The sequence below is a fragment of the Mangifera indica genome, chromosome 13, assembly GCF_011075055.1.
Source record: "Mangifera indica cultivar Alphonso chromosome 13, CATAS_Mindica_2.1, whole genome shotgun sequence".
Classification (NCBI taxonomy): domain Eukaryota; kingdom Viridiplantae; phylum Streptophyta; class Magnoliopsida; order Sapindales; family Anacardiaceae; genus Mangifera; species Mangifera indica.
The window spans coordinates 843,939-871,150 of record NC_058149.1 but is presented as its reverse complement, the minus strand read 5'-3'; the positions used below and the strand labels follow the sequence as shown (position 1 = coordinate 871,150).

The following is a 27,212-nucleotide window of genomic DNA, read 5'->3' as shown; positions in this document are numbered from 1 at the left end:
TTTTATCATTTTAAATATCAATTTTTAAATTTAAATTTATTTTTAATCTATAATACTTTTAATTTACGATTATAATACAATTATTTTGAAATTATAAAAACCAATAATAATAAGATAAATACTTTGAAATTATTTTGAGTTGATCATGTTGATATATACAATTAGTTTATAAAATTTCTTCTTTATTTTCCTTACACATTTTTTCCTTGGTGTAGGATTGCCTATATTCAATAATTTGACAAAGTTAGAAATTGGTTACACTGTTATTCACTGCAACTTTCTTCAAATGTTTGGGGTCATGAATTCTCTTGAGTCTATAGTAATTTACTATAGTAACCTCAATGATACTTTATTTGCCCAAGGTTAGAATATATTTTCAAATAATTGCAAATTATTGTTACTTATTGTTACTTATAACACTCATGAATGAACATGCTTTTTGAATAAGTGACAACATTTTTTTGTGGCCTATGCCTAAACTTAAAAATGGAAAACTTTCAAATATTTATTTTGAATTTTATTATTCACATAAACAAATTATTTATAATATTAATAATGAGGCAAATTTCTAATTTAGCATAATAGCTAATTGGACTGGGATATTCAATTAGTTTTGTACTAAAGATAAAAACTCTAGTCTTATAGGTCATTCATATTATATTGTCCAATATTTGATTTGATTAGGAATTTTTTTCATGATTCATTTTGTTTAATATAAAAAGAATTAATTTAGATTAATGTTGAGGGTATATCTTATTTATTTCCACTTATATATTTCATTTGTTTTATGTAGAATTGCCTACTTTCAAAAATTTGACAAAATTATCAATTATTGGTAGTGGCCTCAAAAACACTTTAAATCAAGGTTAGTAAGTTTTTTCTCTCCTTCTATGTTGAATTAATTATTCTATTGAAAATTGATATAATATCAAGTAATTAATGACCCATTAATATGATATGATATTATATATTATTTCAGTTAAGATAATTAAGTTAAAATGATCTAATAAATCAATATGATATTGCTTGCAGTTTTACCTACTCTTAAGAGTTTGAAATATGTAGAGATGGGAGAAATTGTGCTCAACAACTTCCCTACAATATTGAATAGATCGTGCAATTCCCTTGAGACTTTGCTACTTTATAGTTGTAATTTTACAAGCACGTTAAGTAAACAAGGTCAATACTTCTTTTTCCTTATAACATTAATTAGTGACTAGTCAATTTTATTTTTAGAAAACATGTTCTAAAAATGAAGGATAAGTAAAAATTTTAACTTTGATAAAATTTGTTTTGCATTTTCAACAAAATAAAAAGGGAAAAATACCGTATTTTTTTTTTTATATATATAGAGTAAAGGATTTGGTGAGAATTATTTATAAATTCTTTAGTTGTATATTTTATTTTCACACTAAATAAATTGAAAACATCTTTTATTTAATCCTACTGAAATTATTTCCTAGTGGACATGTTAATTATTATATGTCTAATTAAAATAGTCACTAAGAAGGGTGTTAAAATAAAAACGGTTAATTTTAACGGAATTTAGATGTTAAATGCCCTTTTTAATTAAGTTTTATAAATCATGGTCTTTTAGTACTGTTTCTAAAATAAGTGATCGTAAATTTGACAATCTCCTTAATAAAAAAGAAAAATAAAAGTTTAAACACCATTTTAACTATTACATAAAATATCAATTAGTTATTATAATTTTAACTATGGGCTGTTAAAAAATTAAATTTATTTTAATCTATAATACATTTAAATTATGATTATAATGCAATTATTTTGAAATTATATTTAGAGCTAAATTTATATGAAAAATACTTGATAAACTTTTTGTGGTGATCATGTTCATATATACAATTACTTTATGAATTTATTATTATAATACAATTATTTTCCTTACACATATTTTTCTATTTGTGTAGAATTGCCCACATTCAAGAATTTGACAAGGTTAGAAATTGAAGATACTGTTTACAACAACTTTCTTCAATTGCTTGAGACCATGCCTTCTCTTGAGTCTATACAAATATGGGATAGTACTCTCAACGACACTCAATTTGATCAAGGTTAGAATATACTTTTAAATAATTGCAAATTATTATTGCTTGTTGTACAACACTCATGAATGAATTTGATTAATACTCTTCACTAGATTATGCTTTTTGAATAAGTTGAGACTAAAAATGGAAAACTTTCAAATATTAATTTTGAATTGTATTACTTACATAAACAAATTATTTATAATATTAATAATGACACTATTGGATTGGGATATTCAATTAGTTTTGCATTAAAGATAACAATCCAGTCTCATACATCATTTATATCTCATTGTCCAATATTGATTTGATTAGGAAATTTTTCATTACTCAATTTCAAGAATTTGACATATTTATTAATTAAAAATAGTGACCTCAAAAAACACTTTAAATCAAAGTAAGTAAATTATATTGTCAAGTACCATTACTATATTGAATTAATTGTTATATTGAAAATTTACATAATATCAAGTAATTAATGACCTATTAATATGATACGATATCATATATTATTTCAGTTAAGACAATTAAGCTAAGATAGTCTAATAAATTAATATAATATCATTTGAATTTTTACCTATTGTCAAGAGTTTGAAACATATAGAGATGAAAGGAATTGTGCTTAATAGCTTCCTTATAATATTGAATGGATTATACAATTTCCTTAAGACTCAATAACTTTATAATTATAATGTCAAGCACATTAATTAAGTGAGATTAATACTTCTCTTTCCTTATAACATTAATTAGTAACCAGTCAATTCTTTTTTTTAAAAACATGTTTACAAACGAAAGATTTGTTTTGCTAAAATTTGTTTTGCATTTTCAATAAAATAAAAAGGAAAAAACACTGTATTTTTTGTTTATAATAATGGATTTGGTGAGAATGATTTATAAGTTCTTTAATTGTATATTTTATATTATTTTCTAATGGACATGGTCTTTTAGTATTGTTTCTAAATAAGTGGTTGTAAATTGACAATCTCCTTAATAGAAAAGAAAAATAAAAGTTTAAATAGCATTTTAACTATTACATAAAATATTAATTACTTGTTATAATTTTAACTATGAGCGGTTAAAAAATTGAATTTATTTTAATCTATAATACATTTAAATTATGATTATAATGCAATTATTTTGAAATTCTATTTAGAATTAAATTTATATGAAAAATACTTGATAAACTTTTTGGGGTGACCATGTTCATAAGTATAATTAGTTAATAGAATGTCTCTTATATTTTCCATACACATTTTTTTTCTTTATATGTAGAATTGTCTACTTTCTATTTGACCAAGGTTAGAATATGTTTGCAAGTAATTGCTTTTTGTGACTCACGATAACATTCATGAATGAACTTGATTATTAAATCAAATTGCTTCTATTACCATATAAAAAAAAAAACACCTTATCATATTATGTTTTTGAATAAATTAAGACATTTCTTGTTTATGGCCTATGCCTAAACTTAAAATGTCTAATATTAATCATTAATGACTTGATTAGAATTTAAAATATAAAAAAAACATTTATATCAATTTCTGATTTAGCATATCAGATAATTGTAATCTCACAAGCACCTTAGTTAAGCGAGATTAATACTTTTTTCTATACAACATTAATTAATTTTTAGTTTTGGATTCAATCAAGCATAACCTATCAATCACTTATTTAATTCCTTTCTTGAAAATATTGCTCCACAAATCAAGGATAATGTTAATCTTAATTAGAATTTAAAATTAACATTTAGGTAATTTGATATTTAGAGTATTTAATAGTTGTTTCAACTTCTTTTTATTAATTTTTACAGATCTGCTTACTTTCAAGAATTTGAATGTTTTGGAGATACATAACACTCATCTTAACATTGATTATCTTCGGATGCTGAATGAATCATTTAATTCTCTACAAAATTTATGGTTGGATGGAAGCAATCTACCAAATACATTTCTTAAGCAAGGTTAATATATACTTCTCTCTCCTTTACATGTTTAATCAAGTTTTTTGCTTGCAAATATTCAACCAAAACCTATTAATGATGCACACACACACACATATACATGCCTGTATAAAAATTTATACAACATAAAGAGATTTCATGCTATATATTGAAGATTTTCTTATCAAATTTCATAATTATAATCCCTGATTATATTCATATAATAATATTTAAAGAACATTTTTGTTATTTCAGGAATTTGTAAGTCACTTCATCTCCAGGATTTAAGCATTACAAACAACGATTTGTGGGGTGACTTGCCTTGGTGCCTTGCCAACTTGACTTCCCTTGAATCTATTGATATCTCATCAAATCAATTTACTGGAGACATATCCTCATCTCCCCTTAAGGTGCTAACATCTATCCAAGATCTACGACTTTCAAACAATAATTTCCAAATTCCAATTTCCCTTGAACCATTTTTTAACCACTCAAAACTCAAGACCTTCTATGCCTATAACACTGAAATATATGCAGGAATTGAGTCACAACATTTGGCACCAAAATTTCAGTTAAATTCCATCTCTTTAGGTGCATACAAATATAATGGTTCATTTCCCAAATTTCTCTGCAGTCAATATGACTTAAAAGAAATTTATCTCTACAACCTTAATTTGAAGGGAGAGTTTCCAATTTGGTTGTTAAACAATAATACTAACCTAAGAAATCTTTATCTAGTTAATAATTCTCTTTCAGGGCCTTTGCAATTACCAAATCATTCTCACATGTTCTTGGCAGGATTAGATATCTCCATCAATTCCTTCCATGAGCATATTCCAAATGGAATTGGAACTTATCTACCAATGCTACAATATTTAAATATGTCTAGAAATGCTTTGAATGGTAGTATTCCCTCATCATTTGGTGACATGAAACTATTGCAAATATTGGACTTGTCCAATAATTTATTGACCGGACGCATACCTCATCAGATGGCCATGGGTTGTCTCTCATTATATCGCCTTGCATTGTCAAATAATAGTCTACAAGGTGAAATATGTTAAATTTGATAGATATTATTATGTTAAACAATCATTTTGAATGTTTAACCTATTGTAGTTTTGTTAATTAGAAATTTTCAAAGTATTATTAATGAGAGTTAATCATTTTGATTTTCCACTGTGAGGTGAAATGCCAATTAATTTGTGTGATTTTTCATATTTGATTGATAAGCTTTTTAATTTGACTTACCTTATCTTGAGTAGTAATAATTTTCAAGTGAAATGCTGCTTCTAATTCCTTACTTGACGTCAGTGGGCCTCTAACTTCCTCACAAATGTTGCTGGTGAAGGGATCTAGAAAGCCCAGAAAACAAAAATCATTGCTGTGATAAGGGCAAAATTAAAATTATCTCGAGATTCATATATTTTTCATAAGGAAAATGTTCTTAAAAAGATACAACATCACAAGGTTATATTATAGGGTTATTAGAAATTTCATGTCCTCCGTAATTTAATACCATAATCTATGAGTAACAGTATACAAGGAATATCCAATAAATTCACAGTCAATAGTTTTAGGAATTATTTTCCTTTTATTAGTAATAGAAATATTAACTATGGGTAAGCACCCCACATTGTGTATTTAAGTTTAGGCCTTTTAAACTTCTAAAATTCATATGGGATTTTATCATATGGTTTATACGAAACTCTATAAGAATTCAATTTATAAAAATATAAACAAATTTAGCTGTTCATACAAATATAAACAATTTATCCAAATATAAGATATTTTTAAATTCAATTTATAAATGATTTTAATTATTACTAGGGCTTAGAAACAAATTTAGTAGGACATGAACAAATGATCGATTTTGGAACCATAAACATTATGAACATTTTCTCTACGTAATTATAATGTTGACCTAATATGGAAATTACATAAAAATCTTGTTGTTGTATTTGAATAAAAATATTATCTCTCTCTCTTTCAACATGAAATTTGTAGCATGATACTAAAAATCATCCTCATTTTAAGCCTATAGACAATAATATTAAGTGTACATAAAAATTTTGAAAATCCAAAATCTCATCTATCAACAGTTAAAATTAATCAAATTCGTTAATTTTAAAAATATAATTATTATTTAATATATAATATTAAAAAAATAAAAATTTATCTCCTCTGACAATAAACCTAAGTTAACAAATATGCACCCGACTACGTCTTCCCAGTTCCCAATCTCTTGGGCTCAATCTCACTCCAATCAAACAAGGTTAAAAGCGTGCAGAATTCACTGCTTTTGCTGTTGTTGAGGACAGTGACGGGCTTCATCGAAGAGTCACGGATTTCCCAGAGGCGGAGGAAGTCACTGGAGGAGGCGAGAAGATCGGAGGATTTGCGGGCGGAATTGGGTTGGAACTTGAGCTTGGTGGGCAGATATGGGTGGTCAAAGGAAAGAGTAGGGTGTTTTGATAGAGAGGGTCTCGACGTCGACTCGGTTGATGTAGTCTTCAATGAAGCTACCGACGGCGATGCGTTGGAAATGACGAGAGCGAATGGAAGAGAAAGTCATGGCATAGAGAGGCTAAGGGGAGTCATAGGTGACAGAGTTGTCGGATCTGAGATGGGATTCTTGGGTGGAATTTTCCATTTCTTTTTTTCTAATTTTATTTGTGCGTCAAGGGTTTTTGGCTTTTCAACCAAGCTGGAAATGGAAAAGTTAGAATTTTCCAGGAGAGTTAGTAGTCAATGGTGTTATGTCTAACTTTTCTTTCAATTATTTTATCAACTGTAATTATTTTTCAGGACATTCTGCCAGGACAACAAAGAGATGACCGGAGAAGAAAAGAATTAAAAAAACCGGGGGAAAAATTTACTTTATCAAAAAAATTTTAAACCTCTCTATTTTCTCTTACTAAGATGGATATTTTGGTCATTTTATTAAATACAAGGTAAAACACTTCAATAAATCCTAAACTAATCAAAACTGTTTAAATTAATGCTTAATGAGTGAGATTTTAGATTTTCAAAATTTAATGAGAGTTCAGAAAAACATCAAATTATGGGTGGAAATTATAGTTAGATTCAAACTGAATCAAGTTTGAGTTTGAGTTTATGCTCGTAAAACTCATTTCAATTAAACTCGAGTTTAACTCGTTTCAAAATACCCAAGTTTAAATTCGATTTGAGTTTGAGTTTTTAACTTATTTGTTATTAAAACGATGTCGTTTTAATACATATTAGACAAAACGATATCGTTTTGTATTAAAAATTTTAGTTCACAAGTTTAACGAGCTAAACACTCTAAAGTTTGAACTCGAAAATGTTAAAATTTCAAATTCAAACTCATTTGAGCTTACCTCATTTCAGACTCATTCAAATCTAACTTAAATTCGATTAGAATCTAATCCTAGTGAGAGTAAGTCTTTTTGGCCTAATAGTATTAATAATAATAATTAAAAATAGTCTATGTTGTACCTCTAGCCTAGCCCTTCTTCAGTTATAAATGGAAGACACATTAAAAACATCAATTTTTTTTCCAAAAAGAATTGATTCCTAAATTTTCTTTTTTAGAATCATTCTATATAAGTGGATGCAAAATTATTATGTTAATTTTAATGGGCATTATTATTTTCTTGCGCCTGGCGCCCCACCTAGCCTCGCATACTTCTCGGTGGTGTATACAAATTGGCATCGACAAATACACAACAATTTTCTTTTGCGGTATTAGACGCACCTTGTTAATCCTTGGATTTCAATTTGTAATTTATCCTTTAATTTCATTGACTGGGAAGTACAGGAGTGGAAAGAAGTCAAGTATGATGATCTGGGCCAATCAGAACCATGGCGCAAAATCTGGGCCATTGACATTATGCAGGACGAGTTGATTGTCACAAATAGAAGCTTCAGTTACAGTAGCCCAATATCTTCTGGTTCTCTGGATGGACCTATATACGCAAACAGAAGTCCGAGTTATTTGGGCAATGACATAGACGACCTCCAAGCCCAAAGATTTATACAGACTACAGCAACAGCCAGCAAAACTTGGGTGCTGGTTGTGATGATAATTCACAATGGGCAGCTCTTCTTCAAGATCTGAAACCTACATTATCTCAAATATTGCGTCAAATTAAATATCTATATAGCTATGATTAAAATGGAGTTAAAGATATTTCTGATAAGTTATGCCCAATGGTTGAATGTTGTGAGGTAGTGCATCTTCTAGCATGGAATTACTGGTGGTTTAATACTGTTGATATTACTTCGATTCGCACATAATAAACACTTAAATCCATGAGTTATTGTCCATTGACCTCGTAGTTTTGCCTTTAAAAGATGTTCCACAAAAGAGGGAGATTACGTTGATATTAACTCAGGCCCTGGACTGCTGGATTTTTGGCATCAAAAAGTATAATCTACTGAAGTTGAATGTTCATGCTCTCCAAATTCTTTCTTTATATGATCTAGCAATGCAAATTTTTATTACTATAAAACCATATTTTGGACTGGTGACTGATTTTGAGTTTACAAAAATATCTGACTAAATAGTGAAAGATGTTGTTTTATCTTGTTACATTTTACACACACATATTAAGGCAACCTGACCGAACCCCTAAAATAAATCATTTGGTAAACCAGTCTTATTCTAACACTTAAGATGATGCCCAAAATAGATCCTACACTACAGACACTAGCCAGAACCAAGGAGGTGATCTTGAAGCAATTTAGACCCAAACAAGATATATTGGGATTCAGCAGATTAGTTTCATGTTGTTTTGCTGTCTTATTATCATATATATACCCTGCTAAGAGGCCAGAGAAAAGAAATGCACCAAGAGGATTCCCTAATGACATGAAGTTATAAAATATATCAAAGTGCTTCAAATCAAAAAGCTTAGAGACAGTTGGAATCATAATAGAGAATTGAACACCATAGCAAATCCCAAGTAATGTAGTTGCAGCAAAAATAGTATCATCAATAGTAGAAACAAACAGTAGATATGTAATAATCATGATTACTTGAGAGCAAGTCATCCAAATTGTACAAGGAAGTGCTTTTGCCCTACTAGCAACAAAAACAGACTTAAGTTTATAATGAACACTAAAGGAGAATGAAAAAATAGACATTGTCGCAATGTGCTATAAGTTTTGCCATTGAAGCTAAGGACATGCAAGAAGGGCTAATATACTGATGATGCATCAATAATGCATGTATTTGCTTAGACTGTATTGACCTAACAAAATGTTTAGAAACAATTCCTCTACCAAGTTGACTGACAAAATTACAAAAACTAAAGATAGACAACAAGATTGTTATGTCATGAATGTCTTATGCAACCCCTATTTGAGCTAGATCATTAAGAACTATTACCCCAGAGCCAACTCTAACAAAATAAACAAAGAAAAGAAGCCAAAAATCTGCCTTGATTACACCTTCTCTAAATTTGAAATCTTCCCTTCTTTTGGGGCTTATTTTCTTCTTAACTACACCCTCACCTTCTGCAAGAAGAATAGCAATCTCTGACACATCATTGCTCTTGTGAAAGCTTCCTAAGTCTGTTGTTGAAGGAGATGGCTCCAACAGTGGTTCTAATTTGTCTACATTACCTTCTTCAATTGAACTGTCCAACGACCCAATTGGTTGGTCAAGTATCTCTGATTTGCTAGTTCTCTTTTGGAAAAATGTCATCTTAATAAGAATAGCCAAAGGAGCCATAAGAAGGATGATCATTATAGCAAGACAAGCATAAGACATTATGGCACTCAAATGAAACATATGATCCAATACTACAGTCGCTAGAATAAAGAAGCCCAACACAAAACTTACTATTTGGGTGAAAAGGAAGTGCCCATGCTCTGCAGAGTCTTTACCAGTAGTAGGAGTACAAGGCCTAACAAAATACATCATCATGAAACATAGAATATGAACCCCCAGTGCAAGGGACAACAATAGCTTGGAAGAGGAATTATCAAGCAGCATACTATAAATTTCAATAAATACAATAGCACTGAGTCCCACGTAACCTTTGAGAATACCAACAATAATGCCTTGACTAAAAAGGAAGTTTCTCATGTTAGTTACAAGCACAGCTATGCTCAACCAAGCATAACTGTGAAATCACAAAGGAAAGATCATTTATAATAATATTTATTATAGAAATTGAAATAACTTTTGCCAACACCCAAATCTCCACAAATTTGACTTCCAATGTAACTGATAGTAAGATAAAAACATAAATAAACAAGTTTTCCAAAAAAAAATGATCATTTTGCCTTGCTTGTAAACATCTAGTGGGCATAGACGACTCAACTTGATTAAGCCTCAAACTTTCATATTGGGTAGAATAAACATAACATAGTCAAGGAACTGATGTAACAAACTTAATGATATTTCACCTCAAACTTTCGTTCTAGGTAGAATAAACATAAAATATTCAAGGAACTAATGTAATATCACAAACCTAATGAAATTTCATTGTATTGATCTTTAGAAACAATCAAAAACACTGAAGACTCTATATGCAAAATTCTGTCACTGTAGCTATGTATAGGCTAATTGATGATGAAAATTGGCATAATGTGCAAATGCCATGATAGAGAGTGAGAGATCGCATAATCAACTTAAAAAGGCACTCTTGAGCATGCAGAGTCATTCCCTCACGCTTCAAATATAAAATATTTTCTTCAATTATTTTTTGAGGTCTCCCTTAATTTACCATACGCATATGCCACCGCATTTAAAACTAGGCTTACAGTTCAAAAGGCAATTCCTACTAATCAAATTGTGTATTTAAGTTTAGGCTTTTTAAACTTCTAAAATTCATATGGGATTTTATCATATGGTTTATACGAAACTCAATAAGAATTCAATTTATAAAAATATAAACAAATTTAGCTGTTCATACAAATATAAACAATTTATCCAAATATAAGATATTTTTAAATTCAATTTATAAATGATTTTAATTATTACTAGGGCTTAGAAACAAATTTAGTGGGACATGAACAAATGATCGATTTTGGAACCATAAACATTATGAACATTTTCTCTACGTAATTATAATGTTGACCTAATATGGAAATTACATACAAATCTTGCTGTTGTATTTGAATGAAAATATTATCTCTATCTCTTTCAACATGAAATTTGTAGCATGATAATAAAAATCAACCTCATTTTAAGCCTATAGACAATAATATTAAGTGTATAAAATTTTGAAAATCCAAAATCTCATCTATCAACTGTTAAAATTAATCAAATTTATTAATTTTAAAAATATAATTATTATTTAATATATAATATTAAAAAAATAAAAAATTATCTTTTATAACGATAAGCCTAAGTTAACAAATACGCACCCGACTACGTCTTCTCAATTCCCAATCTTTTGGGCTCAATCTCGTTCCAATTGAACAAATTGGAAATGAAAAAGTTTGAATTTTCCAAGGAGTTAGCAATCAATGGTATTATGTCTAATTTTTCTTTCAATTACTTTATCAACTGTAATTATTTTCTAAGACATTCTCATGGACAACAAAGAGATGACTAGAGAAGAAAAAAAAAGTCTAGGGAAAAATTTACTTTATCAAAAAATTTTTAAACCTCTTCATTTTCTCTTAATAAGAAAAGTATTTTGATCATTTTATTAAATACAAAGTAAAATACTTGGTTAAACCTTAAATTAACAGAAACTGTTTAACAACTTACTTAATGAGTGAGATTTTAGATTTTCAAAATTTAACAAGTAAGAGTTATATGTAGAAGGCACATTAGAAACATTATTATTATTATTTTTTTTAAGAATTAGTTCCTAAATTTTCTTTTTTAGAATCATTATGTATAAGTGCATACTTCTCGTTGGTGTATACAAATTGGCATCAACAAATACACAGCAATTTCCTTTTGCGGTATTAGACACAACTTGTTTATCCTTTGATTTCATTGACAGGGAAGTATAAGAGTAGAAAAATGTCAAGTATGATGATCTGGGCCAACCAGAACTATAGTGCAAAATCTGGGCCATTGCCATTGGTGCAAGACGAGTTGATTGTCACAAATAGAAGCCTCAAAACACTAACATGCAGGAGAGATTGCTCTTCAGTTCTATGAGCCCAATATACTCTGGTTCTCTGGATGGACCTATATACGCAAATAGAAGTCCAAAGTTATCTGGGCAATGGTATAGACGACCTCCAAGCCCAAAGATTTAAACAGACAAGACAACAGCAACAGCCAGGAAAACTTGGGTGCTGGTTATGATGATCATTCACAATGGGCAGCTCTTTTTCAAGATCTGAAACCTACATGATCTCAAATATTGTGTCAAATTAAAGATCTATATAGCTATGATTAAGATGGAATTAAGATATTTCTGATAAGTTATGCCCAATGGTTGAATGTTGTGAGGTAGTGCAACTTCTAGCATGGAATTACGGGGGGGTTTAATACTGTTGATATTACTTCGATTCACACATAATAAACACATAAATGCATGAGTTATTGTCCATTGACCTCATAGTTTTGCCTTCAAAAGATGTTCCACAGAAGAGGGAGATTACGTTGATATTATCTCAAGCCCTGGACTACTGGATTTTTGATATCAAAAAGTATAATCTACTGAAGTTGAATGTTCATGCTCTCCAAATTCTTTCTTTATATGATCTAGCAATGCAAATTTTTATTACTATAAAACCATATTCTGGAATGATGACTGATTTTGAGTTTACAAAAATATCTAACTAAATAGTGAAAGATATTGTTTTACCTTATTACGTTTTACACACACGTATTAAGGCAACCTAAACAAACCCCTAAAATAAAGCATTTGGTAAACCAATCTTATTCTAACACTTAAGATGATGCCCAAAATGGATCCTACACTACAGACACCAACCAGAACCAAGAAGGTGGTCTTGAAGCAATTAGGACCCAAACAAGATACAATGGGATTCAACATATTAGTTTCAGGTTGCTTTGCTGCCTTATTATCATATATATACCCTGCTAAGAGGCCAAAGAAAAGAAATGCACTAAGAGGATTCCCTAATGACATGAAGTTATAAAATATACCAAAGTGCTTCAAATCAAAAAGCTTAGAGACAGTTGGAATCATAACAGAGAATTGAACACCATAACAGATCCCAAGTAATGTAGTTGCAGCAAAAATAGTACCATCAATAGTAGAAGCAAACAGTAGATATGTAATAATCATGATTACTTGAGAGCAAGTCAACTAAATTGTACAAGGAAGTGCTCTTGCCCTACTAGCAACAAAAACAGACATAAGTTTATAATGAACACTAAAGAAAAATGAAACAATAGACATTGTCACAATGTGCAATAAGTTTTACCATTAAAGCTAAGGACCTGCAATAAAGGATAATATACTGATGATGCATCAATAATGCATGTATTTGCTTAGATCATATTGACCTAACAAAATGTTCAGAAACAATTCCTCCACCAAGTCGACTGACAAAATTACAAAAACTGAAAATAGACAACAAGATTGTTATGTCATGAATGTCTTATGCAACCCCTATTTGAGCCAGATTATTAAGAACTGTTACCTTAGAGCCAACTCCAACAAAATAAACAAAGAAAAGAAGCCAGAAATCTGTCTTGATTACAACTTCTCTAAATTTGAAATCTTCCCCTCTTTTGGAGCTCTTTTTCTTCTTAACTGCACCTTCACCTTTTGTAAGAAGAATAGCAATCTCTAACACATCATTGCTCTTGTGATAGTTTCCTAAGTCTGTTGTTGAAGGAGATGGCTCCAACAATGGTTCTAATTTGTCTGCATTACTTTCTTGAATTGAACTGTCCAATAACCCAATTGGTTGGTCAAGTATCTTTGAATTGCTAGTTCTCTTTTGGAAAAATGTCATCTTAATAAGAATAGCCAAAGGAGTCATAAAAAGGATGATCATTATAGCAAGACAAGCATAAGACATTGTGGCACTCAAATGAAACATATGATCCAATACTACAATTGCTAGAATAAATAAGCCCAACACAAAACTTACTATTTGGGTGAAAAGGAAGTGCCCATGCTCTGCAGAGCCTGCACCAGTAGTAGGAGTACAAGGCCTAACAAAATACATCATCATGAAACATAGAATATGAACCCCCAGTGCAAGGGACAACAATAGCTTGGAAGGTGAATTATCAAGCAGCATACTATAAATTTCAGTAAATACAATAGCACTAAGTCCCACGTAACCTTTGAGAATACCAGTAACAATGCCTTGACTAAAAAGGAAGTTTCTCATGTTGGTTACAAGCACAGCTATGCTCAACCAAGCATAACTGTTAGTGGTAACACAAAGTGCAATCCATAACTGTGAAATCACAAAGGAAAGATCATTTATAATAATATTTATTATAGAAACTGAAATAACTTTTGCCAACACCCAAATCTCCACAAATTTGACTTCCAATGTAACTGATGGTAAGATAAAAACAGAAATAAACAAGTTTTCCAAAAAAAAAGATCATTTTGCCTTGCTTGTAAACATCTAGTGGGCATAGACGACTCAACTTGATTAAGCCTCAAACTTTCATATTGGGTAGAATAAACATAACATATTCAAGGAACTAATGTAATATCACAAACTTAATGAAATTTCATTGTATTGATCTTTAGAAACAATCAAAAACACTGAAGACTCTATATGCAAAATTCTGTCACTGTAGCTATGTATAGGCTAATTGATGATGAAAATTGGCATAATGTGCAAATGCCATGATAAAGAGTGAGAGATCGCATAATCAACTTGAAAAGGCACTCTTGAGCATGTAGAGTCATTCCCTCATGCTTCAAATATAAAATATTTTCTTCAATTATTTTTTGAGGTCTCCCTTAATTTACCATACGCATATGCCACCGCATTTAAAACTAGGCTTACAGTTCAAAAGGCAATTCCTGCTAATCAAATTGCAAGTCTTCAACTTTAGAGTTTGAAATAATGGCCGGATACTAGGTTGAATAACTGCTTAAATAGGAAGGTAAAAGGTTGCTCTGTCTTACACTTGGTGAAACAAAGAATCAAGAATTAATTAGAAAATTTCAAGATCCAGGGATGAAGCTACCAGAAAAAATTGTAATTTCAGATGATAAAACTAGTTCAGTTGAGACAAATATGAAGCTTAGCCAACTTTATTCCACAAATATCTAACAAGGTCAATGAGATAAAGTAAACCCCTATAAAGGCCTTCTACTAACATAAACCTTCCAAGCTCTGATTTCTTGCAGCAAAATAAACATATTATATGCAGAGTCCAACAATAGCCAAGGCAAAGATCTGTTGTAACTAAGTTAGATATAAACACAACTGAAGAGCCATTGTTAAGCACAAAAGAGTGCTGCAGAATATGCATTTAAAATAGAAAATAAAGAGGTCAAAATTTTTAATCTTTGTTCATCCTTGTTTATTAAAATTTATCAAATACAAACCCAAATCATTGTTAGGCAAGGAAAAAATATCATTTAAAAACCTCAGAGCAACTACATAACCATTACAATCTGACAAAAAAAAGTCAATGAAGCCCGATGCCAAGATCAATCTGTCTTGAGAAACTCCTATCAAGATTACGTGAAGGATAAAAAATTTAGGGAGAGATGGAAGATTTAAAAACAAAGAAAATTGAACTCACCAACCAATAAGGGGATGGACCGAACAGTGCGAGTAACAGCAAGCCAGGTAACAGCATAACCAAACATGCAAGCAAGAGAACCAATGAAGAGAACAAACCAAGGAGGGAATTTGTTAGAGGCAATACCGGGAAGGAGGCCAACGTTTTCGCCAATATCATTAGCAACACCAAGCATTGTGAGTTGGCATTGGCTAAAACCCAGCACTGATTTCAGAGAGTGGGAATAAAGAGGGAAGTTGTAGGCATTCCCTGAAGTTATTTGAAGCCAAACTGATGCTCCTAGACCCACCCGTGGTGGTCTGCTTCCTGCTTTCAGGCTCACCATTGATGCTTGGTCAGGAGCTTTCTTGCTGCTTCATAGTATTGACTGAGTTTTTGTATGTTTATTATGGAAGAGGAGAAAGTGTGTTGGCGTTCGTTTATCAGAAGGCATATGACATGTCATTTGGACACCTCTACAGCTGCCGTGCTGTTTTCTTCTTGTCAACTTCTTGTTTTATTTTGTTCTTGTTCAGGGGACTGTTCCATCTAAGCAAATATAGGACAAAGATCTCGTACTATCTCTCAATTTCTGCTCCAAATTTGAAGCTCAGCTCATTAGGTGTACTTGTTATTATATCAAATCATGCTACCATGTTTTTGGATTTCTCCTAAAAGCTCTATTCACATTAGATTGGTTGGTCAAAAAACTTAATGATTCATCCAATTTACTAAATTTATCGGATAAAAAACATGTATTTATATAATGGAATATTATTTTAATATTTATTTAATTTATTATCACTTTCGTGGTCAGTCTAATAAATTTTTGACCGAGTCAACAATCAGTCCAGCTTAAAAATCATTGCTTTAAAGCTTGGCCACATGGCAAGCTTTGTCATTTTAGGAGCCGCGTGTAAAGAGATGGTCAGGCTTTTCTCTTGAGTTGTAAGTCAGTCCTCATTCGCAGATTACCTTTTAGATTTGGAATCTGTCTCATGGTCATTTTTGCCTATTTTAATTGCCCATATCAATTACCAAGCTTCAAAAATGGCCCATTATCAGGGTAAGAGGAAATGATTATCCCAAAAGGGCTTTCTTCATCTACCTCAGCGATTCCATTGCCGGAAATCAGGGGCGGGGATCAAGGTGGTCAACTGACTCCCTTTGTATTTTAAAAAATAATTCATAAATATAGGTATATTTATAACCATGCCATCAGTTATATAAGCAATTTTCATTCACAATACTGTCATTAGTTATGTAAATAATTTTTATTTTTATTTACAATATTATCATCATATTACAGTTTTATTCTATATAGTACAGAAGACATTTCGCTCTTTTAAACAAGAATAATGTTATGTGTACTCATTTTTTATACACAATTCATGTACACAGTGATGTGTCATAATGTAATTAGATGATTTTAAAACATATGTCATCATATAATAAAGAAATATTCAATCACATGATAACACTTCATTTGTATAAACAAATTATGTACTAAAAATAGGTATACATAGTTTTATTGTTTAAACAAACATCCTTGGTGTTTCTACTTCTCTTTTGTCTCTTGCGCATGCCCTTTTTTTTGCAGTATTATCAACTCTCTTCCTCCTTCACTTCATATTGAATTGAATTAGGGTTTGAGTTATATTGGACTGTTAAAGTTTTTCTAAATTTGATTTTCGAACTATTTATAAAATTTGTTTGATTGTTTACTTTGTTTTATTACATATATTAATAATTGTCTTATTACATATATTGAGGCATAGTCAATGTTTTTCTCAATGTAACAATTATACAACATTTTCAAAATTTGAAAAATCCTTGAGGGCAATTATAGAAGTGATAACTATGTATAATCTTAATAATTATATTTATTATTTTAGTAAATTAATTTTATTGCAAATTGAATCGGTTTAATATTTTGCCCCTACTAAGTAATATTCTTGATTATGCCCTTGATCCCATCACATATCTATATATTTATTTTATACTCATTATCACTGCGCCTAATGTTTCCAAATGTTATCCAACGATGATATGGTATGATAAGAGCAACATCCGAAAACACTTCATGCGTTAAGTCACAAAATCCAATATCACATATATATATATACAAACACACACACACACAGGACAAAAGATTATTTTTCATCTAAGTTTTAGATTAATAAAAAATATACTCGTTACAGATAAAAGACCCAAACACTTACGCATAATTAAACTGTTGTTTAATTTTTCGTTAAATATAAAGATAAAACCATTATTTAATAATTATATTAAAAAATATATTATTTTATTTTATTTTATTTTTTAGGTTTTAAAAATTAACATTTAACACTCATACTCAAACTTTAAAAAGTGATTTTTTTCTTCAAATCCCTAAATTTTTTCTTCACTCCTTCCTTCGACCACCTGTGACTAGTGCAACACATTGAAAGATGACTAGAGTTGTCCATTCTCTAGATGACAAAGCGTCATCTAGTAAAGAAGATGCTTGTCATCCAATCTAAACGATGAAGCGTCGTCTAGAATGGATAACGTTTCGTCATCTAGAGATTTGGACACTGAACAACTATCGTCATCTAGAGGTTATTTTCTGCACAACTCTGTCTTATTTCTCTATCGTTGATCTACCGTTTGTCATATAAAGTTGTCAAATTTTGATATCTTAAGAGAGAAAAGTGAATTTTTTAAAACTTAATATAGAAGAAAAATATTAATTTTTTAAACCAAGAAGGGAAAATTAGATGTAATTTTAATTATTTTAATATTATTAATAAAATAACAATTTTACCCTTTAACCTTAACATAAAATTTATAAATATGTTTTAATATATTAAAACTTGGATGACTATTTTGATTTTTTAATCTATTATAGGTATATATTTGTCATTTTATCAAATTTTGGGTGAGGAATTGTTCTTTTCCCATCCATATATATATATATATATATAAACTTTCTCAGCTAAGAAGGACAAATCAAAATCTTCACGGACAAGGATTTTGGTTCGCCCCACTCTCAACACCATATGACATCTTGTCATCTTTTCAGCGTGTACAAGACCTCAAGACACAATTGTGGGGTATCCGATGATTTTGAATTTAGCCAGTAATATTCATACAATCAACTTATGTAATTATAGTTTTGAATATTTAATTAGTTATTTAAATAATATTTTTAATTAAAAATAAAATAATATATATTATATCATAATATATTATTTAAATATTTAATTAAATTATTAAAATAGGTTATACAAAATATTGTTTATACTAATTTTATGGTATGTAATGAGGGGGGCTGCCTTGCTAATGGACTAGGAATTAAGAGAGTATATGCTCTCAAATATCTTTCGCCCATGGTGAAAATCACAAACATGCATGCCGATGCAATGCAGGGAATGAAATGTCTTGGTGATTTTGACGGCCAAATAAGTTAAAAAGTAATACGTTCACTTCGTGTATCCTCTGTCGGCGTAGCATTGTTTCTTCCTCGGATGGGCGCACGAAATGGGTAGCCTAAAAAAGTAGATTGAAAGTGAGTTCACCTGCAAACAGACAAGAGAAATGGAGTTGTTTAATGGCAGTCGCCAGCTCATTCAACATTATTATATGCAGACATAGCATTTGATTTGACAGGAAAAGAAAAAAAAACTCCAAAACTTATCCAGATATCCACAATCTCTGACTCGGATATCCACATTTCTGACTCGACCCTTTTTGTGCTGTTGCACTAAAATTACCTTCAAATTAGATAGTGATGGTAATATGCTTTGCCTTTACTATATATAAAGATATAGAGAGCATGATGTAGGATTGGATTCAAATTGAGCTAAACTCAAATAGGACCCAGCTCGTTTTTGACTCGTTTTCAGTGAGCCCAAGCTCGGGCTCGGGTTCAGGCTTACCGAGCTCGTTAAACACATGTTTGTGTTCGGCTCGTTTTATAATTTTAGTATTCAGGTTCGTGTGTTCGGGTTCGGGTTCGCTTTGAGCTCGTATTTCAATGAACAAAACGGTGTCGTTTTTTGATAAAAATTATTATTTTTTATTTGAGTGAACGGCTTGCGAGCCGGGCTCGGCTCGCTTAACCGATATTTTGATTCGGGCTCGTTTTTATTTTTCGCTTAAAATTCAGACTCATGTTCGGGTTCGAGCTCATTCAAGGCAAGCTCGGGCTCGGGCTCGGGCTCGTTCGAGCAAAACTCGTTTCAAGCCCGAACAAGCTTGCTTCAAATCCAACCCTAGCATGATTGCAGCCGCTAGTACTTGGTGCTCGATGAGCCTTGCCCAGACCAGAACCTGTTACTATTTTCCACCCAAGTTTAATTGTGTCGTTAAAGTCACATTTAAAAAATCAAAAATCTCACCTATTTATTTAAAATCTCAAAAAGAATTTAAAATGTTTTTACTTTTATCTCCCCCAATTTAAAATTTTCACAATTCTCCTCCCTCACCTAAAACTTAAAAAATCAATATTCCCCCCCTTAGGGTTGGTGAATCATCCGATCAAATTGGCTCTTCCTCCTAGCATATTTCTCCCTGTCAATCAAATCTTATACACCAACGAAATTGATTTCTTCCAATAAAGACGACCATTGGAGGTCTCAGATGATCATATTGTCTTCATCTAAGACCTCCGAAGATAGTTTTTATCTCGAATGAAGGCAAAATCATCTTCATCTAAAAAAAATACTCCGACAAAGACGATTTCATCTTTATTTGAGAAAATTGATTTTGTCGATACTTAAGATTTGATTGATAAAGAGAGATAAATCGGGGTGGGGAGAAGAGCTAACGAGACCAAAAACGACTATTATTGACAATGATTTATGAACATTAGAAGATAAAATATTAATTTTTTAAATTTTAAATAAAAAATATTATGATATTTTTAAACTGAAAGAGACAAGTAATAAAACTTTAACTTTTTTAAATTTTTATATTAAATAATAATTTTATTTATAATTCTTAAATAAAAGTCAGACTTTTGATTTTTTAAATTTTACAAATATAACTTTGACAATATACCTAATCTTGAGTGGGACATAAGCCTCGGCCTAATTTATTTTTGCTTCGCTTTCATGTGGGGCTGTCCCTCACCACAATTGAATAACCTTTGCTTTTCTAGGGACCCATTTTCTGGCGAATTAAGTTTACTGGCTGGCTACTTTAATAAAATTGTTCTCCATTTTAATGGCCTTACAGGAAACAAAATTACCACATCCACTCTCACACGTTGATCAATACGCCAAAAAAGGCTATCCCTTCTTCACATCTTTCGTTTAAGGTCAATGTTTTCATACCCGATTGGGAACCTCATCAGAGGGCCGGTTCAGACCTTTCCCGATCTGATCTGTTGAACCAACAATAGAGGATTGCATGTCTTATTGATTCACATCACAACCCAGCACACACAATTCAAGCGCGGTTCAAAATGGTTTCAGTGGTTTCATCGCTTTTAAAATTTCACCTACACACAAACCGCTAACATTTGAACTCCAATTTAACCAATTCAAAACAGTCCGATTTAATAGCTTTAAAACTTTACCGGGATTTCAAAACCGTGATTAAGTTATCGGGCCTCTTCCTTTCTGATAAGATACGGACAAAACCACTCCTCAGCATCGCCCTACATGTTTTATAGATTTAAAAAAGGCCAAACGACTATTTCCCACCCAAGGTTTAGCGTTTTCTCAAAAGTCCCCCCTTTAACTATGGAAACACCAAACACCCACCCATGGCCGGTTAGATTTAACCAAACCCTAACGGCTGAAAATTTTATCTCCTTTTGCTCCCCTAAACTTTAAAAACTGAAATTTTCCCCCCGCCTAAGTTTTAAAAAATGGCAGTTTCACCCTAGGGTTTGGTTTTGAAATCTCCGGCGACCTCTCCGGCTCCGTTGCCGACGACCGCTCCCTCCCGAAGCAACCTCTTCTTCCGGCGATCTCTTTCCTCCCATTTGGAGGTCCGATCGACGCCCGAAGACGTCGTGGGAGACGAAGACTTCGTCGGGAAGACGAAGTTCTTCGTCTTCCCAGACGAAGCCGACGTCGTCGTCTTCGTCTGGGAAGACGATCGTCTTCCCAGAAGAAGACCTCTGGGAAGACGACCGTCTTCCCAGACGAGGACGACGGCGTCGGCTTCGTCTGGGAAGACGAAGAACTTCGTCTTCCCGACGAAGTCTTCGTCTCCCACGACGTCTCCGGGCGTCGATCGGACCTCCAAATGGGAGGAAAGAGATCGCCGGAAGGAGAGGTTGCTTCGGGAGGGAGCGGTCGTCAGCAACGGAGCCGGAGAGGTCGCCGGAGATTTCAAAACCAAACCCTAGGGTGAAACTGCCATTTTTTAAAACTTAGGGTGGGGGAAAATTTTAGTTTTTAAAGTTTAGAGGGGCGAAATAGATTCTATTTTAGTTTATTTTTAATATTATAGCCAAAATGACGATTTTACCCCTACCACCGTTAGGGTTTGGTTAAATCTAACCGATCATGGGTGGATGTTTGATGTTTCCATAGTTAAAGGGAGGACTTTTGAGAAAACGCTAAACCTTGGGTGGGAAATAGTCGTTTGGCCTTTAAAAAATCTCATTCTCATGTAGCTGGCAGAGTGGCTCCTATCCAATTCATCCATCCACCTTCATCCTTCATTTTCACCTTCTGGTAGTCACGGGGCACTCCATACATGGTAAATTCTGTGTCAAAATTATTCCGAAGAATATCACGGCTGACCAGTTATTATGACTCTTGTCCACATGAACATTTTTCCCCACAACAATTCTCATTTGTTTGAGCCATTCTATGTCACGGTATTCTTACAGAGTGTATTAATTTTGGGTATCCCATTTTCAGTCTCGAAGGAAAAATATCCAAAAGGAAATCAATGAGGTCAGGCTGCTTTCAGTTTCAAACATGAACCAATACCATACCTGCAAAAGAACAGTATATTCTGTAAAGAACAAAAAGTTTAAAAGAACACAAACCGCCAGGCTACACGAGACGGATCCAACGAAGAACGAACGGAAACGACGCCGTTCACGATACGCATGTGCAGAAAAGCCCTGAAAACGGATAAACGACTAACGTCAAACCAGACGCCAAACACACAGCACGAAAATATAAACAGAGTTGAAAAAAGAATGGTAAAATGGAGTGAAGCTGATCTTCAATTGTAATTTGATTTTTGGTTTTTCTTTTTTTAAAAAGAATTGATTTGATCCTTAAGCGACTCAAAATAAATTGGCTTGATTTTTGATATTATAATTCTATATAATATTTCCATATATACACTACAAAAATATTGAGTCCAAGTCCAGTAGTTCGATCTTCGATCATAAATCATCCTCAGCTTTGGACATGGCAGATAAGCGGCTTCGCCGAGGCTGGAAAGCAGCGCGCCGTCTTTGCTGATGAGAAGACGGCCGAATCAAAGCCGACAAAGCTCTCTTCACCAAATCTCCTTCTACCCCTCCAATCCTAACCAGCGAATTTGTCATAGCCGATCTCCTAGCATGTAGCCGATTGTTTGGCGAGTAATTGGAAACCTGTGACTGTGACGAATTAAAATTTTTGTGGAGGCTGCATCGGAAAGAGCCAGGGTGCGTCGTAGGAGAACACATACACGTCCTCTTCGGTTTAGCTTGATTTTTCAAAACCTGTACTTGAACTTGACTGTTGTTTATGTTATGAGAAGAAGTGATAGCGCGGTTAGGCGATACGAACCGGACGGAATGCGCTGCGGTGGACTGAATCGGTCTGTTGTTACCGTAGAGATTGACACGTGTCGGAGAAGCAGATCTGGTGAAGAACGGAGAGGATCTAGAAGAGAAGCCTGAGGTTGAGGACGCGAAAGCAGAGGATGAAGAAGGTGACGATGTGTAATGAGAATTGTAGAATCTTCCAGAAGGTGAGAGAGAACGAACCACAGGGCCGGTCGTTGATCTCCTAGAAGAGATTGCCGCCATTTGAGTTGCAAAAACTAGAGAGAGAGAAGAGAATTTTTTTCAGAAGCCGTGTTTGGCTCTTTGATTTGGCAAACCTAGCTTTACTCGAGCTATGTATATATAGGAATTTTTTGAGGCGAAGAAATGATATCATTTTTTAAATTAAGGTGTTATATTTCTAAGTTATTTCACTTCTAACCCTAAACTTCTCTTTATATATTTACACACATGACTTTTGCAAATGAAATTGAGAAAGCGTTAAATTGGTTGATTAGTTCATCAGAGAATGCACTATAATATAAGACACAATTTTATTTGGTTATATATTATTTTAATATTAAAAAATAATTTTTTTTACCTTATATTATTTTCTTAAGTCATCTTAATCCGATCGTCAATCTAACCAGTTGAATTGTCAACTCTCAGCCTGTTCTTTGACCTAGTCAACCCCCCCTTCACACTTGAAAACCACTGGTAAATATAGGAAGGTGGAGTATATTGCAAATAGAAAAACTGAAATGGTACTAAAGAATAAAGGAAAGTGTAGGGCTATGTATGCAAAGGGATTAAAAATATTTAACCTAACCAGAGGTGCAGGTCTAGTCAATAAAGGCCTGGTGGGGTTAGCACATGGCAACGCGCACATCGGTTGGAATAAAATCCAACGGTTTTAGAAGAAAGCTATGGGCGGTCCATCCAGCTTTTTAACAGCCACGTATGCTCTCTTTCGTATCAGAACCACTGGGACTAAAATACCCTCCGCCAATACTTTTAGAGTGGAATCTAATGTGGATATCGTCAGGAAATTGGTTTGGTCCAACCGTTCGTTGTACCCATTGATGAATAATCAAATTAATAAATATTTAAAATAATTTTACATAATTTATTATTACATAGATATCATAAACTATTTTAATATAAAAATAAACAAAAATTGACAGTACATCGGCTCAAAATTAATAAATGAAATCAAAATGATAGTAGATATCATTAAAAGCATACGGTTGCCTAATTGATTGGAAGTTAAATAATTATTATTAAAAATAAATAAATATTAATTAGAGAGAATAATTAAATAAAATTAATTTTAATGAATTAAAATAAATTAAATATTTATACAAATGTTTTTAATAAAAAAAAGCTAAATGAGTTATATTACATCATTATGTTTAAATTATATTATCTATATTTAAAAAATATAATAAATATTTAATAGTATTCAAAACGCATATTATAATTTATAAATCAATTAAACTATTTAATTGAATCAATCAAATCAATTGAATAATAATTCAATAAGATAATTAATTTAATTATCAATTAGATTTTAAAAATATTAGTCTTAACGATACTTTGTAAGAATTTTCTTTTTTATAAAAATAAATCACATAACCGTAGATGTGGGTTTCAAACATTAGAGTATCGAGTTTTGGTTGACTTATTATGTTACGGTAAAAATTATGTGGTAAATAAAATTGATAAGATAAAAATGATCCTTAATAAAATCACGTTATTATCATTTATTTCAATTGATTTTATTGTGAGAGCACTATAATTAATAAAAATAATGTGCGCAGATCGTAGACTTGAGATGATTCTCATATTTTCTTCGATAGTCTCTTCGATCCTAATGGTTACTTGACGAAGTCTTGTCAATAAAGTGACCACTCCTTTTAAGAAATAAATCAACCAATCAGGTATTATATGCCTGCCCTCTTTTTCTCTCAAGTCAAGTCATCTTTATAACTGCGATTAAGGCAGTCAAAGAAGGTAGCTTCGTTGCAAAAGCTGAATTACGTTGGATTGGAAGGACTTTATGATTTGCTTATTGTGTAGTTTATATTGAAATTGCTTGCATATTTATCCTCCGAACTATTCAATCGGCTGTCCTTCTCTGAAGCTACCTCCCATATAAGTGGAACACCTCGGGAAATTAGTAGACTTTTATTCCAACGGAACGATTGGATGATAACTTGACTTTAAAAATGATTGAAGAAAAAACAGTCCTCAAAATAAAAAATGACGATAGATACATTTCAGTCACATCCAATTCTCAGTTCATACTTAATTTTTAAAATATAATTTACAAAACATTTATTACACTTGTAATTATTAATCAAAATATTATTACCATAATAATACTCTAACATATGAGACAAGAAAAGAAAAATGAGAATATAGAGATGATAATTTCAATCTAATTTTAGAGGTTTTGGTCCTAATTAAGAGAGAATTTTTTCATAAAAATTAAGAAGGGGATAAAAACAAAGATAAAAAGATATCCACAATAAGGGATGGGGATACATGTGTCCTCTCCCCGCCCAATCCTGTCACCGCCTTTTTATATTAATATATTTACTTAAAATACTAACATATTTTTATAATTTTATATTATCTATAATTTTTAAATTCATTTAGGTTTTTGTTATGTATATTAAAGTGGTTAATATATTATATTTATAACATTTGAAATAGTAGGTTGGTTTTAATTTTACTTAATTTTGTTATTTAATATATTAATATTGTGTTTAGAGAGTATAAGGAGGAGATTTTTCTTTGTAGGTATGGGAAGAAAATTTTTTCCTGTGGCGACAGGAAGGATATTAGGATGAAGTTTTTTTTCACGGGGAGGGACAAAAAATTATTTTCATGCTCATAATGAGGATAAAAATTGATATTCCCTACGGGAACAAAGATGGAGATTAAGATCCCCTTTCTACTCCTCCCCATTGTCATTCTTAGGAGGGTGTGGGTAAGAGGAGGGAATGAGAGATAATTATTCTCTGTGGGTAGGAGACGAGGTTTGTCCTACCTTGTGGAGATGAGAACAAGGACAGAGAAAGTCATCTCTCCACACCTATTCTTCCCATCATTATCTCTACGAGCTAAATATTACTTAGTTCGATAGCATATTTTTAGACAGAGTTTGAGCTTGATGAGTTGGGAAGTTGCAGGCTCAAGCTTGAGCTAAGGATAGTTGGCTCAAGCTTATAGTTAAATCTTATAACTTATATATTTATTAATTAAATTTTATACTAAAAGTTAAATAATAAGATTTCAGGGGTGTATAATAGGACTTAAAATTTTTAGAGATTTATTGACATTTTACTTTTAGCACGAGCTTACTAAGTAAACAAATAACATATTTGAACTTGGTTCTTTTTCAACCCTAATGATGGTGTTGGTTGATACTGTTATTGCATGATTTATATGTTAAGGTTTTGGAGCTGGATTGATTAGTTGGGAAATCATTCTGAACTATTAACCTCCCAGGAATCAACCCAGGAATAATACAAGGGAAGTTGTTGCGTTTTAGTTGCAGGTTTAGTAAACAAATTTGAATGGAAACCAATCATGCTATATGAGTGATATTTGAAGTTATATGATTCGTGAAGTACCTGCAGCAATAAATAATATTCATGTGGTTAAAGACCTTGTAATTGATAAATGATTACACGGATGCATATGAAGCATTTCGCACCCACCAAATATGATTGCAATTATATATAGAATAGCTAGCCCGCATGACAATTATTGGAATTGGTAATCACTTCATCTATTGAGTGTGAGTACGTAGGAATGTTAGTGGTTTGGAAGTAATCCATGAAGAGCCATTTTAAGATTTCTTTCAAA

The 27,212-nt window shown here is 31.8% G+C and overlaps 3 protein-coding genes, 1 long non-coding RNA gene and 1 pseudogene across 4 annotated transcripts; 1 reads left to right on the top strand and 4 right to left on the bottom strand.

Annotated features, from left to right (window-relative positions):
• Positions 1-781: 781 nt before the first annotated feature.
• On the top strand, positions 782-5,172 carry LOC123195293 (receptor-like protein 9b). The gene is made up of 5 exons (XM_044608965.1): positions 782-865; positions 1,033-1,179; positions 1,932-2,075; positions 3,859-4,008; positions 4,243-5,172. The coding sequence occupies exons 2-5, from the start codon at positions 1,068-1,070 to the stop codon at positions 5,049-5,051; spliced, it is 1,215 nt and encodes a 404-aa protein (XP_044464900.1). The 5' UTR covers positions 782-865; positions 1,033-1,067; the 3' UTR covers positions 5,052-5,172.
• Positions 5,173-9,092: 3,920 nt separating this feature from the next.
• On the bottom strand, positions 9,093-9,825 carry LOC123193890. Its single transcript, XM_044606962.1, has one exon. It carries the CDS (start codon positions 9,764-9,766, stop codon positions 9,320-9,322), a length of 447 nt encoding a protein of 148 aa, XP_044462897.1. The 5' UTR covers positions 9,767-9,825; the 3' UTR covers positions 9,093-9,319.
• Positions 9,826-12,733: 2,908 nt separating this feature from the next.
• LOC123194488 lies at positions 12,734-16,218 on the bottom strand (annotated as a pseudogene).
• A 4,537-nt stretch (positions 16,219-20,755) lies between these two features.
• On the bottom strand, positions 20,756-21,294 carry LOC123195252. Its single transcript, XR_006497409.1, has 2 exons — positions 21,189-21,294; positions 20,756-21,110 (listed from the first exon to the last, which is right to left on the bottom strand). It is a non-coding gene; the product is annotated as an uncharacterized LOC123195252 (long non-coding RNA).
• Positions 21,295-22,862: 1,568 nt separating this feature from the next.
• On the bottom strand, positions 22,863-23,680 carry LOC123195251. The gene has a single exon (XM_044608910.1). The coding sequence runs from the start codon at positions 23,598-23,600 to the stop codon at positions 22,968-22,970; it is 633 nt and encodes a 210-aa protein (XP_044464845.1). The 5' UTR covers positions 23,601-23,680; the 3' UTR covers positions 22,863-22,967.
• Between the last annotated feature and the right edge of the window lie 3,532 nt (positions 23,681-27,212).